This window comes from Macaca fascicularis, chromosome 1 (assembly GCF_037993035.2).
Source record: "Macaca fascicularis isolate 582-1 chromosome 1, T2T-MFA8v1.1".
NCBI lineage: Eukaryota > Metazoa > Chordata > Mammalia > Primates > Cercopithecidae > Macaca > Macaca fascicularis.
Window position 1 is genome coordinate 194,577,176 of NC_088375.1, and position 17,012 is coordinate 194,594,187.

Here is a 17,012-nt window from a genome sequence, read left to right on the forward strand (position 1 = left end):
AATTCTCCTATCCTAAACAGAGGCAGAATTTACAAGCAGTTCTCAGACCTCAGCAAAGGACCAACTCAGATAAAGCCAGTATATACACACAACAGAGATTCTACCTTAGATTCAGAGCTTAACTCTGCTGGAGTTGTGCCATTTTACCCAAGGCTCTGACCTACTCAATTTTGCCCCTGCTGCACATCCACCAAGTCTTAGGGTGCAAAGTGGCATCTCTTCCTTTTTTGGTGGGCCTATCTACTCTTCCTTTGATTGGTCAATATCTCAGGAACCCACCAGTGACTGGTCAATATCTCAGGAACCTACCAGTATCCTTTTGGCCATCCCTATGCCTCTGCCATCCATAAAGTGTGGGTGACTAAGTCAGTCACATATTTAAAAGCTAATTACTGCCACCATATGTAAGGAAAACCAAAGAGGCAGCTGGAGCAGACCAGGCAGGCCCAACAATTTGAGGTTATAAAAATGGAGAAGGAGGCCGGGCGCAGTGGCTCACGCCTGTAATCCCAGCACTTTGGGAGGCCGAGACGGGCGGATCACGAGGTCAGGAGATCGAGACCATCCTGGCTAACACGGTGAAACCCTGTCTCTACTAAAAAATACAAAAAACTAGCCGGGCGAGGTGGCGGGCGCCTATAGTCCCAGCTACTCGGGAGGCTGAGGCAGGAGAATGGCGTGAACCTGGGAGGCGGAGCTTGCAGTGAGCCGAGATCCGGCCACTGCACTCCAGCCTGGGTGACAGAGCGAGACTCCGTCTCAAAAAAAAAAAAAGGAGAAGGAATGGTTCCAAATGAAGCTTCCAAGGAAATATCTGCAAGAGCTGGTGATACTCTGGAGCAGAGGAGGAGGAAGCCACTGAAGAGACTCTGTGTAAAGCCTAATGATGAGTGGTGGTGCTGACACTCATCATTAGGTGGTGCTGACACCACTCATCATTAGGGCTATTTCTTCATTCCCCTCTTCATTGCTAGCACCTAGTTCCTCTTGGGTAATAAACATACGTTCAGGTAACAAACGATACACAAATTAAACAAATGATACACAAATATCAAACTAAAGACAAAGTACATACATTTGCATTGGCAATGTTTAATGTTTAACTTTTGCAGAACTGAAATTTGTATTCAAAGGCACAGAAGGAAGGAAAGGCAGTTATCAGAGCATGAAGTCACAGATAAAGGATGCTGAATAAAAGGCATAGGACTGCTCCTCTTTAGCCTCAGGAAAATAAATAATGCAGTACTAAACTAGATTTTCACTTTTATTATATTTCCATGTGAAGACATCACCCAAATGTCAGTGGAACAAAAGACTTTATGGTCAGATACCAAAGGCGCACAGTCGATCCCACTTTGGAATAAATGCCCAGAAGGTAAGCATTATCAGTGAGTGCCAGCTCTAGGCACAAACTAAGTTCTCATTCAGAAAGTGGACAGAGATATGAAGCAGTGAAACATACAGCTTTAAAAACTGGAAATCTTTCATGACATTTGTTTTCAAAGTAAACACTATCTGCATTTCCAGAACTGTAATTTTCAAAAGTAGAATCAGGCCTGATTAAGCAGTACTTATGACTTACAGATAAAATTACAAAAATAAAAATGAAAACTCTTCTGCCCTTGAAAGAGATAGAAAACTATATTTTTTCCCGAAATGTCATAGAGATTCATTTCACTCTTATGTTGCTTAAAAAATGTTATTTTTGTCTTTCATGTTCTGCCACTTTTAACATAGCAAAACGTGTTTAATATGGCCATCTCTGCTAAGTGAAAGGATGTATTATTTACTGCATGAATGAGAAAAAGCTACAATTTACTCCCAATGGGATCATATTTACCATGTGGGAAAAAAAGATAAAGACAGAGATTTTCCAAAAAATGAAAACAAACAAAACACAAAACTCAATGATTTAAAATATCCTATACATAATTTCTAACTTCAAAGCACTATGAAAAACTCTTGATCAGTGTGTAGCAAGAAAGGGAAGAGAGAAATTTAAAATTTGGTAGGAGAGCATTTTTCTAACTACCTTCATTTAAATAATATTGGCCTTACCAACTATTACCTTTCTTATTTAAAACACTGATTCACCAGATGAAATCATAACAGCATGAAAGTAAGACCAGATTTCAACTTAGGTATGAGCACAACGATTCAGGACCACGGTTTCCGCCTCACAGAAAGGATTCCCGAGGTGGTGCTCCCTCTTTCAAACATATGCCCTCAAACACCTCACATGCAGTTTCCATGTAAGTATATAAATAAAACAAGTTCTGTATTTTTCCAAACAATTTTACAACTTGATGGTAAATTAGATGTCAAAGATAAAACTATGCCTTTAAAAACATTAAGCTTCAAAATTCATTCGGTGTTTTCTTTAAGAAATGAATTATTAAAATCATTTTTGAAATGACATATTAAACGTATTTAAATCTGGGCTTTTCTGTACTTAATTTTTCTTTTAAAAAAAAGTTTAAAAACATCAAGAGCTGGAACATGCTACCAGGACAGAAATAATCAGAATGTCTTCAGTCACAGACCCTGGGCATCTCAGTGTTGCTTCATACTTTTCAAAGCTTGAAGTCTCTCTAGCAGTGGAGGATGAGAATAATGCCACATTGAGAACAACCAGTCAGAAACAGGGAATCCCAAGTTATCTTTGTTAAGTTTGATTAAAGCAGAATATAAGTCTTTAGCCTTCCCAAGTTTCTTGGCAAATGCATCAGCTTGAAACTCAAATCTGCGGCTTAGGACTGTTAGGCAAAAAGAAAGAACCTGAAAAAGTAAATGAAAGGGTTTTAGCCACTGTCTACCTCTTTGTTGTTACTGAAGGTTCCATGAGCTGAGACTGTAGAGGAAGTTTGGCTTGGGATAAGAGGAATGGCAGGACAAAAGAAAGATCACTAATATTTAGGGGACCTAGGGTGGGGAAATTATAAATTGAGCCTTATTTTCCCCCAAGCAAACAGGCCAGAAACACATATACAAGTCAAACATCCCTAACCGAAAACTTGAAATCTGAAATGTTCCAAAATCTGAAACTTTGAGTGCTGACATGAGACTCAAAAGTCATGCTCAGGCCGGGTGAGGTGGCTCACACCTGTAATCTCAGCACTTTGGGAAGCTGAGACAGGCGGATCACCTGATGTCAGGAGTTCGAGACCAACCTGGCCAATATGGTGAAACCCCGTTTCTAGTAAAAATACTAAAATTAGCCAGGCGTGGTGATGGGTGCCTGGAATCCCAGCTATTCGGGAGGCTGAGGCAGGAGAATTGCTTGAACCTGGGAGAGGGAGGTTGCAGTGAGCCAAGATGACACCCCCGCACTCCAGCCTGGAAGACAGAGTGAGACTCCATCTTAAAAAAAAAAAAAGAGTTTAAAGATAATACATCTCAGTCCTCTGCCAAATTTATTTTGTTTATGCAGAAAACGTTATATGAATATGATCTATGCCCCTCCATTTTTCTTTCTTGGGGTCCCTACCATACATAATAGAAAAATATGATTCATTTAGCTCATCTTAACTTAACTCTGCAATCTATCCCAAGAAAGAATTCTTCCGAATGGAGATACCTCAAGATCTTCGATATTATTTCTTAGTGTAATTTGGAAGCCTTACCAAACATGATGAAATGTTGCCACTGTCAGGTTTGTTATATAGTCTCATTAACCTATGTATTATCACTCACACGGAATACCCCTAATGAGCTAACACAGAGCAATGTTCTTAAGTTTCATTTACCACAAAATACCTGATTTTGATTCTGTGGGTTTGGGTGGATCCCTCAGGCTATATGGAGGCAGGTGGTCATGGAGCAGAGGAAGTCACTAAGCCTCCCTACTGAGCCATACACAGACTCAATTAGTGTTTGCTTTGTCCCCTCACACACATAAGATTTTTACCCAAGCACTGGTGAATATGTGGCCTAGGACACAACATTCTACCGAGTCCTTTTAGGTGTTCACCACTGAAGTCTAATTTTCTACTTACATTTTCCTAAGAGTATGCAAGCGTTTATTTATTTGGGCTTGAATTTTTCTGCTACTTTGTCATACTGACCAGTAAATCCAGGGACTAAAAGACTTTGTTTCATCTATTTGTTAAAACTGTACTGTTCTATTTCCTTTTCCACTATCCTGAAAGCTCTAGATTTGAAGCAGGTAAGAGCGTATGTGTGATAATTTTAAAGATCATACATTACCTCATTGTAAGGTGAAAAAATAAACTGGAAGATGATCAATAGTCCAATTAGAGTGGGTTGGCTATCATAAAAACCAAATGCAGCAAAAAGCTCCTTTCGACCAATTAATACAGCAAATAAAAAAAAACACAGGAAAGAATTCATCTAGAAAGAAGGACATGAAATTTCTAAGTTATTACCAAGCTGATTTCACTATGGGATCAGTAGCATCCATAAAGTATAAGAAATCAAAGTGTGGTCGGGCGCAGTGGATCACAAGGTCAGGAGATCGAGACCACCCTGGCTAACACGGTGAAACCCTGTCTCTACTAAAAATACAAACAAATTAGCTGGGCATGGTGGCGGGCGCCTGTAGTCCCAGCTACTCGGGAGGCTGAGGCTGGAGAATGGCTTGAACCCGGGAGGCAGAGCTTGCAGTGAGCTGAGATCGTGTCACTGCACTCCAGCCTGGGCAACAGAGCGAGACTCCGTCTCAAAAAAACGACAACAAAAAAGAAATCATAGTGTGATCTTAAGAAAGGTATCAGTGTGATCACAGAACAAATTATTTAAGTAGTTTTTACTTATTTTTATTTTTTTGAGACGGAGTCTCACTCTGTTGCCCAGGCTGGATTACAGTGGCACAATCTCTGCTTATTGCAACCACTGCCTCCTGGGTTTGAGCGATTCTCCAGTCTCAGCCTCCCAAGTAGCTGGGATTACAGGAGCCTGCCACCATGCTCAGCTAATTTTTCTATATTTTTAGTAGAGACGAGATTTCACCATTTTGGCCAGGCTGGTCTTGAACTCCTGACCTCAGGTGATCCGCCCACCTCAGCCTCCCAAAGTGCTGGGGTTATAGGCATGAGCCATCCTGCCCCGCCAGTAGTTTTTAGTTTCACTTTTATTTCAAAAGTAAAACAAAATGTTCCCAAATGTATAAACTGTATCATTTTCTATAAGGGCAAGCTTCAGTGGAGCCTCCTATCATTGAGGGTTTGAAGTGGTCAATAGCAATGGGATATTTTCTCTCTGTAAAGGGTGAAGTGCTAGAATGGACTCTGGCCTTGTTTTATAAGACTGTAATCAGATACAACGTCTCCCACCTGACTTTGAAGTGGAGGCTCCAAAGCAACAGGCTTCCCTTGAATCCTCTCTAGGCCCACTGGAGCTGTACCAAATAGTTAGAAAGGTCAGGGGAGAAAGTAGATCCATCTTGAACAATAAATGAGTGGGGAAAAAAATAAAAAATCTATACCAAAATACAACCTCTTCGAGTAAGGTTGGAGAACACACAACATTCTTTTTCTGTAGCAAATTAGGATCTTGGAGGCCACATGGACCTTATTTAAGTGGTTGCTCCAAACCATTTACGAGACAACCCAAGAAGCTGTCAGCTTAGAATGGGGCTCAGAGCGTAAGAAGGCTCACCAGCTGCTCCAGGACAAAGGACAAGCAGCTTCGCCCTCATCCTTATCACTCAGTGGATCCATATGACAAGCTCCAACAGAAAACTCAGTGAAGTCTCCTACACTTATCATCTATGCATCCACTTTTGTCAAGTAACCATTGTCCTTTTGAAAAATAACTTTTGGTTTGCTACTGGGCCCTACTACAGACTGAATTCCTGGTCATGGGATACCATGATCCTGCAACCTGAACTATTCCTCCTGAACTGGATGCTATGTTAATCTGCCTAGCCAGGAAACTGGTATGCCCAGAAACACTTCATCATCAAGCATAAGTGATAGATATAAGAGTGGAAATGAAGCAAGTTATGAAGGCACCAGTAAGTTAAATAAGCAGGTGGCTCATACTCTAGTACACCAACTCCTGCCACCAACAACCCTCAACCAACCCTTACTCATAAGCCATTTCCTATAATCAATTAGTTGAACAGGAAAAAAATCAGAGCCTATTTTACAAATAACTTAACACAATATGCTGGCACCAGATGAATGTGGACTGCTGTGGCATTACAGAGCCACTCAGGGATGGTCTTGGAAGGTGGCGGTGAAGGGATATACTCTCGGTGAGGGGAACTTTAAGGTGTATATCTCACTGTCCACTCAGCCTGGGAGGAGAGAGAGCCTGAGGCAAGGATATATATCCTAATTCATTGGCAGTGGGAAAAAAAATGGTTCGGCTGGATAATTAGGGCCTTGGAAAAAAGTAGAGGATGGCTAACAAGGAGATTTGGCAAAGAGGTATGTGACAAAACTTCCAAAATTACTGCAGAGTTTGATTATAGGTGGCCTAATGTTAATGTTCACCGAAAGAGTCCCACAGTCAAGGAGGCTCTTGGTCAACTGGGGAAGACACCTGCTCTGTGAAGGTCAGCTAGCCTTTCTCTGTAGCCACTCCATGACTTAGTCAAGGGACTTATGAATAGAGTGGCCACAGTGACAAAGATGGAGTTAACGTATTAGTCAACACAGACACCCTCCTCACTGGCACCTGCCATATGTCCAGTCTGTCCGGAGAAGCAATCAGTCCCAGTCTGGATAAGGTACCACATCTCAGGGACCAGCCAACCACCTTGTGGTAGGCTGATTCCATTGGAACCCTTCCCTCATGGAAGGGGCAGTGATTTTCCTTATTAGACTGAAAATTCAATTGAATTTGGACCTGGATTTATTTAGTCTTACTCAGTGCCATGTATCCACACAACACAGCTTCAAGCCAAGGAATGCATTTCTATACCTAAAGATACAGGAAAGTGCCCACAGGAGTTCACAAGTCTTCCCTTGTAATTCATCACCCAGAACCAGCTGGCCTTTTTATTTTAATTTTTTTTAGAGACAGGGTCTCCTTGTCACCCAGGCTGGAAGTGCAGTGGTGTGATCATGGCTCACTACAGCCTTGATCTCCCGGACTCAAGCCATCCTCTCATCCCAGCCTCCCAAGTAGCTGGGACTACAGGTGCATACCACCAAGCCCAGCTAATTTTTTAACCTTTTGGAGAGAAGGGGTCTTGCTATGTTGCCTAGGCTGGTCTCAAACTCCTGGCCTCAAGTGATCCTCCCTCATCAACCTTCCAAAGTATTGGGATTACAGGCATGAGCCACTATGCCTGGCTCAGCCAGCCTTTTTAAAGGTCTGAAAACCCACTGAAGATTCAGTTAAGGCCACATATGCTCAGAACTAGTCAACATGATATAGTGCTTTTTCACCCAAAGTCTAAACATCTGTTGGTTTAGAGGTTCTGGAACCCAGAGGAGGAACATTATTGGAATTGCTTTCTTTTTGTATTTTCTGCAATTTCCAATGAATATACAACTTTTTTTTTTTTTTTTTTTGAGAAGGAGTCTTGCTCTGTCACCCAGGCTGGAGTGCACTGGGATGATCTCAGCTCACTGCAACCTCTGCCTCCTGGGTTGAAGCAATTCTGCCTCAGCCTCCCGAGTAGCTGGGATTACAGGTGTGCCACCACGCCTGGCTAATTTTTGTATTCTTAGTAGAGATGGGGCTTCACCATGTTGGCCAGGCTGGCCTCGACCTCCTCACCTCAAGTGATCCACCATCTTGGCCTCCCAAAGTGCTGGGATTACAGGCATGAGCCACCACGCCTGGCAATAATAACTTTTAAATGAAAAAAATGTTTTAGACTGGGCGTGGTGGCTCACGCCTGTAATCCCAGCACTTTGGGAGGCTGAGGCGGGCAGATCAGCTGAGGTCAGGAGTTCGAGACCAGCCTGGCTCATGTGGAGAAACCGCGTTTCTACTAAAAATACATAGAAAAAAAAAAAATTAGTCCGGTGTGGTGGTGCGTGCCTGTAATCCCAGCTACTCAGGAGGCTGAGGCAGGGGAATTGCTTGAACCTGGGAGGCAGAGGCTGCAGTGAGCTGAGATCGTGCCATTGCACTCCAGCTTGGACGACAAGAGCGAAACTCCATCTCAAAAAAAAAAAAGCATTTTAGGGTGGGCACAGTGGTTCACGCCTATAATCCCAGCACTTTGGGAGGCCGAGGCGGGTGCATCACCTGAGGTCAGGAGTTCGAGACCAGCCTGGCCAACATGGTGAAACCCCGTGTCTACTAAAAATACAAAAATTAGCCAGGGATGGTGGTGGGTGCTTGTAGTCCCAGCTACTCAGGAGGCTGAGATAGGAAAATCACGTGAACCTGAGAGGGAGAGATTGCAGTGAGCCGAGATCACATCACTGCACTCCAGCCTGGGTGACAGAGCGAGACTCCGTCTCAAAAAAAATTTTTAATTTAATTTTAAAAAAGCATTTTAATGTCCAACTTATCTAGGCTTGTTCCTTTTGATCTTCCAAGTTCTTACTCTGGAGGTGATGGTGGTGATAATAATAATTTATATAGTGCTCACCACATTCCAGGTGCTAGTCTAAAATCTTTACATGTATTAACTCACTTAATTCTTAAACAGTCCTATGAGGTATTATCATTCAATGAGGAGACAGAGGCAGAGGTTAAGGAACTTGGCTGAGGTCACACCGGTAGTAAGTCAGGGAGCTGTGATGGGAAACCAGGTAGCCTGGCTGTGGTGTCTGTCTTGACCTCTCTTATATGACCTCTCATGCCTGCCATAGTTCTAATTTGACTACCATGCCATAAAAAAATAATTGTCACTCCACACTTACCTGGCTAATAATGATATTTTTGACTGTATGTCCCAACTTCCAGTGCCCCAGTTCATGGCCTAGTACAGCAAGTACCTCCTCATTTTTACATCCTTGTTTCTTATTCTGAAAAAAAAAAAAAAGAAAAATAAATTATTGAGAACCTTTAAAAAGTTTTATCTTTTAACCCAGTAATAGCCCTTCATAGATTTTAACTTAAAGAAATAATCAGTTTTGTTCAAAACTGTTGTCTTAACAAAACATTCCCTGAACCACTGCTCCACATGAGACAGTGGGCTAAGCACTGAAGACAGAATGACGAACAAGATGGACATTTCCAGACTACATAAAGCTTACACTCTAGACTAACTTAGATTAGGGAAAAAAAAAAACTGGAAGAAATAGAAATCTTTATCAATGGGACAATAGTTAAATAAATCATGATAAAGTTATATGATAGTCACACTGTATTACGAAACCATTAGAAATTTTGTTTTCAAAGATTAGGGCCAATTACAGTGGCTCACGCCTGCAGTCCCAACACTTTGGGAGACCGAGGCAGGCAGATAACTTGAGGCTAGGAGTTCTAGACTGGCCTGGCCAACATAGCAAAATCCCATCTCTACTAAAAATACAAAATGTTGCTGGGCGTGGTGGCTCATGCCTGCAATCCCAGCACTTTGAGAGGTCAGGGTGGGCGGATCACGAGGTCAGGAGTTCAAGACCAGACTGACCAACATGGTGAAACCTTGTCTCTACTAAAATACAAAAAATTAGCCGGGTATGGTGGCAGGTGCCTATAATCGCAGCTGCTCTGGAGACTGAGGCAGAATTGCTTGAACCTGGGAGGTGGAGGTTGCAGTGAGCCGAGATCGCGCCACTGCACTCCAGCCTAGGCGACAGAGCAAGACTCCATCTCAAATAATAATAATAATAATAGCCATGTGTGGTGGTGCATGCCTGTAATCCCAGCTACTCAGGAGGCTGAGGCGTGAGATCTGCTTGAAACTGGGAGGCGTAGTCTGTAGTGAGCCAAGATCACGCCACTGTACTCCAACCTGGGCGAAAAAGTGAGGCTCCATCTCAAAAAAAAGAAAAAAAAAAAAGGATTATGTACTGACATTGGAAAATGATTAGGTGAAGAAAGACACAAACTAAAAATATATGGTATGATTCTAATTATGAAACAATGTGAATGTGTATATAAAAATATACAAATATAAAAAGTAGACAAAGTATATACAAATGTTAACAATAGTTATTTCTTTTTTTTTTTTTTTTTTTTGAGACGGAGTTTCACTCTTGTTGCCCAAGCTGGAGTGCAATGGCACGATCTCAGTTCACTGCAACCTCCGCCTCCTGGGTTCAAGTGATTCTCGTGCTTCAGCCTCCTGAGTAGCTGGGACTACAGGCATGCGCCACCACGCCTGCCTAATTTTTGTATTTTTAGTAGAGACGGGGTTTCACCATGTGAGCCAGTCTGGTCTCGAACTCCTGATCGCAGGGGATCCACCCGCCTCAGCCTTCCAAAGTGCTGGGATTACAGGCATGAGCCACTGTGCCCGGCCTAGTCCCATTCTCTTACTAAGGAGCAAATAACCAAGGATTTACCAGACATATGAGGTAAGTTGTTAACATGGAAGATCTGATCCAGAAAAAAAGCAACATGAAATAAACAAATTATATAAAGAGAAAGTTTAGAAAATTAAGATACTGTACCTAAGAAAAAATAACAAAGTGCTGTAACATGGAAAATGCAGATAAAAAAATTCTTAGAAATCCAAGTTGAAGGCCGGGCATGGTGACTCACGCCTGCAATCCCAGCACTCTGGGAGGCTGAGGCAGGTGTATCACAAGATCAGGAGTTCGAGACCAGCCTGGCCAACATGGTGAAACCCCTTTTCTACTAAAGATACAAAAATAAAAAATAAAAAAAATTAGCTGGGCGTAGTGGTGCGCACCTGTAATCACAGCTACTCAGGAGGCTGAGGCAGGAGAATTGCTTAAACCCGGGAGGCAGAGGTTGCAGTTAGCTGAGATTGTGCCATTACACTACAGCCTGGGTGAGAGGGCAAGACTCCATCTCAACAACAACAACAAAAAAAGTAAGTTCAATAAAAGAATTGGAAGATGAGGCCAGGCGCAGTGGCTCACGCCTGTAATCCCAGCACTTTGGGAGGCCGAGATGGGAGGATCACAAGGTCAGGAGATCGAGACCATCCTGGCTAACATGGTGAAACCCCCTCTCTACTAAAAATACAAAAAATTCGCCGGGTGCGGTGGCGGGTGCCTGTAGTCCCAGCTACACGGGAGGCTGAGGCAGGAGAATGGCATGAACCCGGGAGGCGGAGCTTGCAGTGAGCCAAGATTGTGCCACTGCACTCCAGCCTGGGCGACAGAGCAAGAGTCCATCTCAAAAAAAAAAAAAAAAGAAAGAAAGAAAAAAAAAGAATTGGAAGATGATGAGGGAATTCTAGAAAGTAGAAAGAGATATATTTAAAATGGAAAAGACGGTTAAAAAGATAGGAGAGTTCAGTATAAGAAATCCAGCACTTGAGTAAGAGGAGCCCTGAAAAGACAGAATTTTAAAAATGGAGAGGAGAAAAATCAACAAAATAATTCCAGAAAATTCTTATAACCACAAGACCTCGATTTCCAGAATAAAAGAGCCTAATGCATACATCACAGTGGATGAAAACAGTGTGATACATATAACACGGTGGAAGAAAACAGATCCCCATCAGGGTATGTGAAATTTTAGAACAATGAAACAGAGAAAGATCTAACAAACTTCCAGAAAAGCAAAAAAAAAAAAAAAAAAAAAAAAAAAAAGTAACAAAAGGATCAGCAATTTTTTTTTTTTTTTTTTTTTTTTTTTGAGACGGACTCTCGTTCTGTCGCCCAGGCTGAAGTGCAGTGGCCGGATCTCAGCTCACTGCAAGCTCCGCTTCCTGGGTTGACGCCATTCTCCTGCCTCAGCCTCCTGAGTATCTGGGACTACAGGCGCCTGCCACCTCGCCTGGCTGGTTTTTTGTATTTTTTAGTAGAGACGGGGTTTCACCGTGTTAGCCAGGATGGTCTCGATCTCCTGACCTCGTGATCCGCCCGTCTTGGCCTCCCAAAAGTGGTGGGATTACAGGCTTGAGCCACCGCGCCCGGCCTTTTTTTTTTTTTAAGACAGGGTCTCACTCTGCCACCCAGGCTGGAATACAGTGACAGGATCTCAGTTCACGGCAACCTCCACCTCCCAGGTTCAAGCAATTCTTGTGCCTCAGACTCTCGAGTACTGGGATCACAGGCATGAGCTATCATGCCCAGGTAATTTTTATATTTTTTGTAGAGACGGGGGTTTCATCATGTTGGCCAGGCTGGTCTCGAACTCCTGGCCTCAAGTTATCCGCCTGCCTTGGCCTCCCAAAGTGCTGGGATTACAGGCGTGAGCCACCATGCCTGGCCAGGATCAGTAATCTGAATGACTTCAGATACTTCATCAGCAGTGTTGGAATCAAGCAGGCAATGAAACGATGCCTTCACAATCCTGAAGGAGAAGTATTTCCAATCTAGAACTCTATACCCAGTCTAAGTAGCAAGCCAGTATGACAGAAAAATGAAGGCATTTTAAGCATACAAACTTAAAACTTTACCGATGTAATCTTTCTCAGGAAGGTACTAGAGGATGTTTTCTACCAAAATAAAGGAATAAATTAAGAAACAAAAAGTCATGGACCAGCCTGGGCAACATAATGAGACCCTGTTTCTACAAAAAAATTTTTTAAAAATTAGCCAGGCATAGTGGTGTGCGCCTATAGTCCCAGCTACTTGAGAGGCTGAGATGGGAGGATGGCTTGAACCCAGGAGTTCAAGGCTACAGTGATCTATGATTGTGCCATTGCACTCCAGCCTGGTAACAAGAGCAAGACTGTCTCACAAAAAAAGGGAAAAAAAATGCATCCTAATTTGTAAATGTAAAAAAATAATAATAATAAAAAAAGAAGACAATAAGCTCAGAGCCAGATGTTTTCAACAGGAACAACAAAGAAATCCAGAACATGGGCCGGGCCCGGTGGCTCACACCTGTAATCCCAGCACTTTGGGAGGCCAAGGCAGGTGGATCACCTGAGGTCACGAGTTCAAGACCAGCCTGGCCAACATGGTGAAACCCCGTCCCTACTAAAAATACAAAAATTAGCTGGGCGTGGTGGCGGGCGCCTGTAATCACAGCTACTCAGGAGGCTGAGGCAGGAGAATCCCTTGAACCTGGGAGGCAAAGGTTGCGGTGAGCCGAGATAGCGCCATTGCACTCCAGCCTAGGGGACAAGAGTGAAACTCCGTATCAAAAAAAAAAAAAAAAAAAAAATCCAGAACACAATAGAACACTATCTTTATCTTATGTATTTATTTACGTATTTATTTATTTATTTATTTTTGAGGCAGGGTCTCGTTCTGTTGCCCAAGCTGGAGTGCAGTGGTACGATCATAGCTCACTGCAGCCTTGATCTCCTGGGCTCAAAAGATCCTCCCACCTCAGCCTCCTGAATAGCTGGGACTATAGGCACACACCACTACACCTAGCTAATTTGCTAATTTTTATTTTTAGTAGAGACAAGTTCTCGCTATGTTCCCCAGGCTAGTCTTGAACTCCTGAGCTCAAGTGACCCTCCAGCCTTGGCCTCCCAAAGTACTGAGATTATAGGTGTAAGCACCTGGCAGAATGATTATCTTTAAATATAAAAGAGCTGTCATTTCTGCATTGATATCCAAGAATAAGAGCAAAATAAAAACAAAACCAGAATTTTCCAAATAAATTCCTAAAGCACGGCGGGGCGCAGTGGCTCACACCTGTAATGCCAGCAATTTGGGAGGCCGAGGCAGGTGGATCATAAGGTCAAGAGATCGAGACCATCTTGGCCAACATGATGAAACCCCGTTTCTACTAAGTACAAAAATTAGCTGGGCATGGTGGCGTGTGCCTGTAGTTGTGCCTGTAGTCCCAGCTACTTGGGAGGCTGAGGCAGGAGAATCGCTTGAACCCGGGAGGCAGAGGTTGCAGTGAGTTGAGATCACGCCACTGCACTCCAGCCTGGTGACAGAGTGAGATTCCATCTCATAGAAAAAAAGAAAAAGACAATCCTAAAGTATATACTTCTGAAAGAAGGAAAATGATTTCTAAAAGATGTGAGGTGAATAAGGAATGTTAAGCAGAAAAACAGATAAGCATATAGACGAATCTAAATGATAACTGTATAAGACCAAAAAAAAAAAAATGACAATTTGGGGGATAAACAACAGGATAAAACTAAAATAAAAGATGAAAGGCATAATGGTTTCAAAGTATTTAAGGACCCTGGATTGTTCCGGAAATAGTGAAGATATCATGTATTTTAAGATCTTCAGATATGTGTGCATGCTTAAGTTTTAGCGGCAATCATTAAAAGAATAGTAATACTAGAACATCCAAAGATGAATAATGACCTAAGCAGAATTTTTTAAAAACCTTCAATCAGTTCTTAGAAAAAAGTGGGAGGGTGTATATGTTGTGTTGAGGTGAGAAGATAAGGGTGGAGAACAGAAAGGACAGAAAAGAGACACAAAGGGCATAAAATAATATGGCAGAAATAATTCCAAATATGTCAGTAATCACAACATACATAAACTAAACCTGTCAATAAAAAGATAGTAACTGTCAGTATAGCTTTAAAAACAACCATAATAAAATCTATTAACATGCTATATACAAGAGACATTGAAAATAAAAGGCCAAGGTTAAAAGTAAAAGGATGAATTAGATAGTGGTTTAGTGATGGTTATACAACTTTTTGAATATACTATAAGCCACTGAATTACACGCTTTAAAATGGTTAAGATGGTGAATCTTATGTGAATTTTATCTAAATTTTTTTTTTGAGACGGAGTCTCACTGTGTCGCCCAGGCTGGAGTGCAGTGGCGCGGTCTCGGCTCACTGCAAGCTCCGCCTCCCAGGTTCACGCCATTCTCCTGCCTCAGCCTCCTGAGTAGCTGGGACTACAGGTGCCTGCCACCATGCCTGACTAATTTGTTGTATTTTTAGTACAGATGGAGTTTCACCGTGTTAGCCAGGATGGTCTCGATCTCCTGATCTCGTGATCCACCCGCCTCAGCCTCCCAAAGTGCTGGGATTACAGGCATAAGCCACTGCGCCCGGCCATCACTAAATTTTTTTTTTTTTAAGTAAAAAGATGACCTCTGAGGCCGGGTGCAGTGGCTCATGCCTGTAATCCCAGCACTTTGGGAGGCTGAGGTGGGCGGATCACAAGGGCAGGAGTTTGAGACCAGCTTGGCCAACATAGTGAAACTCCATCTCTACCAAAAATAGAAAAAATTAGCCAGGCTTGGTGGTGGGCACCTGTAATCCCAGCTACTCGGGAGGCCGAGGCAGGAGAATCACTTGAACCCGGGAGGCGGAGGTTGCAGTGAGTCAAGGTCATGCCATTGCATTCCAGCCCGGGCGACAGTGTGACTCCGTTTCAAAAATAATAATAATAATAATAATAAAATAAAAAATAAAAAAGATAACCTCTAACAAACACTAACCGAAGGAAAGCTGGGACACCTGTATTAATATCAGACAAAATCAACTTTTTTTTTTTTTTTTGAGATGGAATTTAGCTCTTGTTGCCTAGACTGGAGTGCAATTGCACAATCTCAGCTCACTGCAACCTCTGCCTCCTGGGTTCAAGCGATTCTCCTACCTCAGCCTCCTGAGTAGCTAGGATTACAGGAATGCGCTACCACTCCCAGCTAATTTTGTATTTTTAGTAGAGATGGGATTTCTCCATGTTGGTCAGGTGGGTCTCGAACTCCCGACCTCAGGTGATCCACCCGCCTCGTCCTCCCAAAGTGCTGGGATTACAGGCGTGAGCCACCGTGCCCAGCCAACTTAAAGGCAACGTAAAGGCAAAAAGGATTATTTAGGAAGGCCACAACACAATCATAAAAATTTCACTTTACCAGGAGGATACATTAATTTTTAATTTGCATGTAACTATACACTGGCCTCAGAATATATTATTTCAAAACTGTAAGATTTGCAAAGAAGGCCGGGCGCAGTGGCTCACGCCTGTAATCCCAGCACTTTGGGAGGCCAAGACGGGCAGATCACGAGGTCAGGAGATCGAGACCACCCTGGCTAACACGGTGAAACCCCGTCTCTACTAAAAATACAAAAAAACTAGCCGGGCGTAGTGGTGGGCGCCTGTAGTCCCAGCTACTCGGGAGGCTGAGGCAGCAGAATGGTGTAAACCCGGGAGGCGGAGCTTGCAGTGAGCCAAGATCGCGCCACCGCACTCCAGCCTGGGTGACTGAGCAAGACTCCGTCTCAAAAAAAAAAAAAAAGATTGCAAAGAAAACTTGACAAATCTACTATAATAAAGGATAGTAACAGACCCCTATCAATAATGGAAACACCAAACAAATAAAATATTAATAAAGATATAAATATTTGAATAAAATAATAAACAAGTTTGATCCATTGGACACATACAGTACCCTGCAACAGTTAGAGAACATATATCCCAGAAAGTTCAGGTTAAAGATTTTGAAATACGCTTCAGCTACTGAAAAGAGCAAATTACGTAAAAAAAAAAAAAAAAAAAGAAAAAAGAAAAAAAAAAAAAAAAGATGAACTTGGAATAGATTTTGTTTCACACAGCTGAGAAAATGCAGCCTCATGAGAACACAGACAAGATTTATTGGAATCTAGATATTCTACCACTTTCCCCCTCTTTCACCAGTTCCTCATTTTTTAAAGGAAAATGACCACATATAGAGAAGCTAGGTCCCTTGTATGAGAAAGAGGGATAAATTATAGTGATTTGCAATACATGATTAACATTTATTACCTCTTTCCTATTTAAATTTTAGAGTTTGGGTCACAGTACATTTAGTAGAGAAACGCATCACATAACTAACCTCGTTCCTTAAAGAGCTAAGAGACACACACTTACCTGTACCTTCAGGGAATGGTCATGAAGGAGTAACAAACTAAAGCACCAATTTATAGACTACTCTAAAGGGAAAATTAAGAGTTACAACTGAAGGATTACATACAAAAATACTGCAGAAACATTTTTAACAGCAAAAAATTGGAAACAATCCATATATTCAATAAAAGGAAAATGGTAAAAAAAAAAAAAATTATAGTTTAGAAGACTAGAAATATATCTAGTAAGATGTTTATGGTTTGTTGGATCATTATTTTTGTT

The 17,012-nt window shown here is 42.2% G+C and overlaps 1 protein-coding gene across 4 annotated transcripts in view; it reads right to left on the reverse strand.

Annotated features, from left to right (window-relative positions):
* Positions 1–1,072: 1,072 nt before the first annotated feature.
* ZMPSTE24 (zinc metallopeptidase STE24) overlaps positions 1,073–17,012 on the reverse strand; it is a 46,352-nt gene continuing 30,412 nt past the window's right edge. For 2 of the 4 annotated variants that reach the window (XR_012421975.1, XM_005543839.3), the window contains 3 exons: positions 8,793–8,897; positions 4,207–4,350; positions 1,073–2,778 (listed from right to left, as the gene is read on the reverse strand). Coding sequence is in view for 2 of the 4 variants with exons in the window: in XM_005543839.3 (XP_005543896.1) it covers positions 2,554–2,778; positions 4,207–4,350; positions 8,793–8,897 (474 nt within the window). In the remaining 2 variants the exon portion in view is untranslated. The remainder of the gene's footprint in view (positions 2,779–4,206; positions 4,351–8,792; positions 8,898–17,012) is intronic. The other 2 variants (XR_012421976.1, XM_005543840.4) reach the window with 1 other exon arrangement.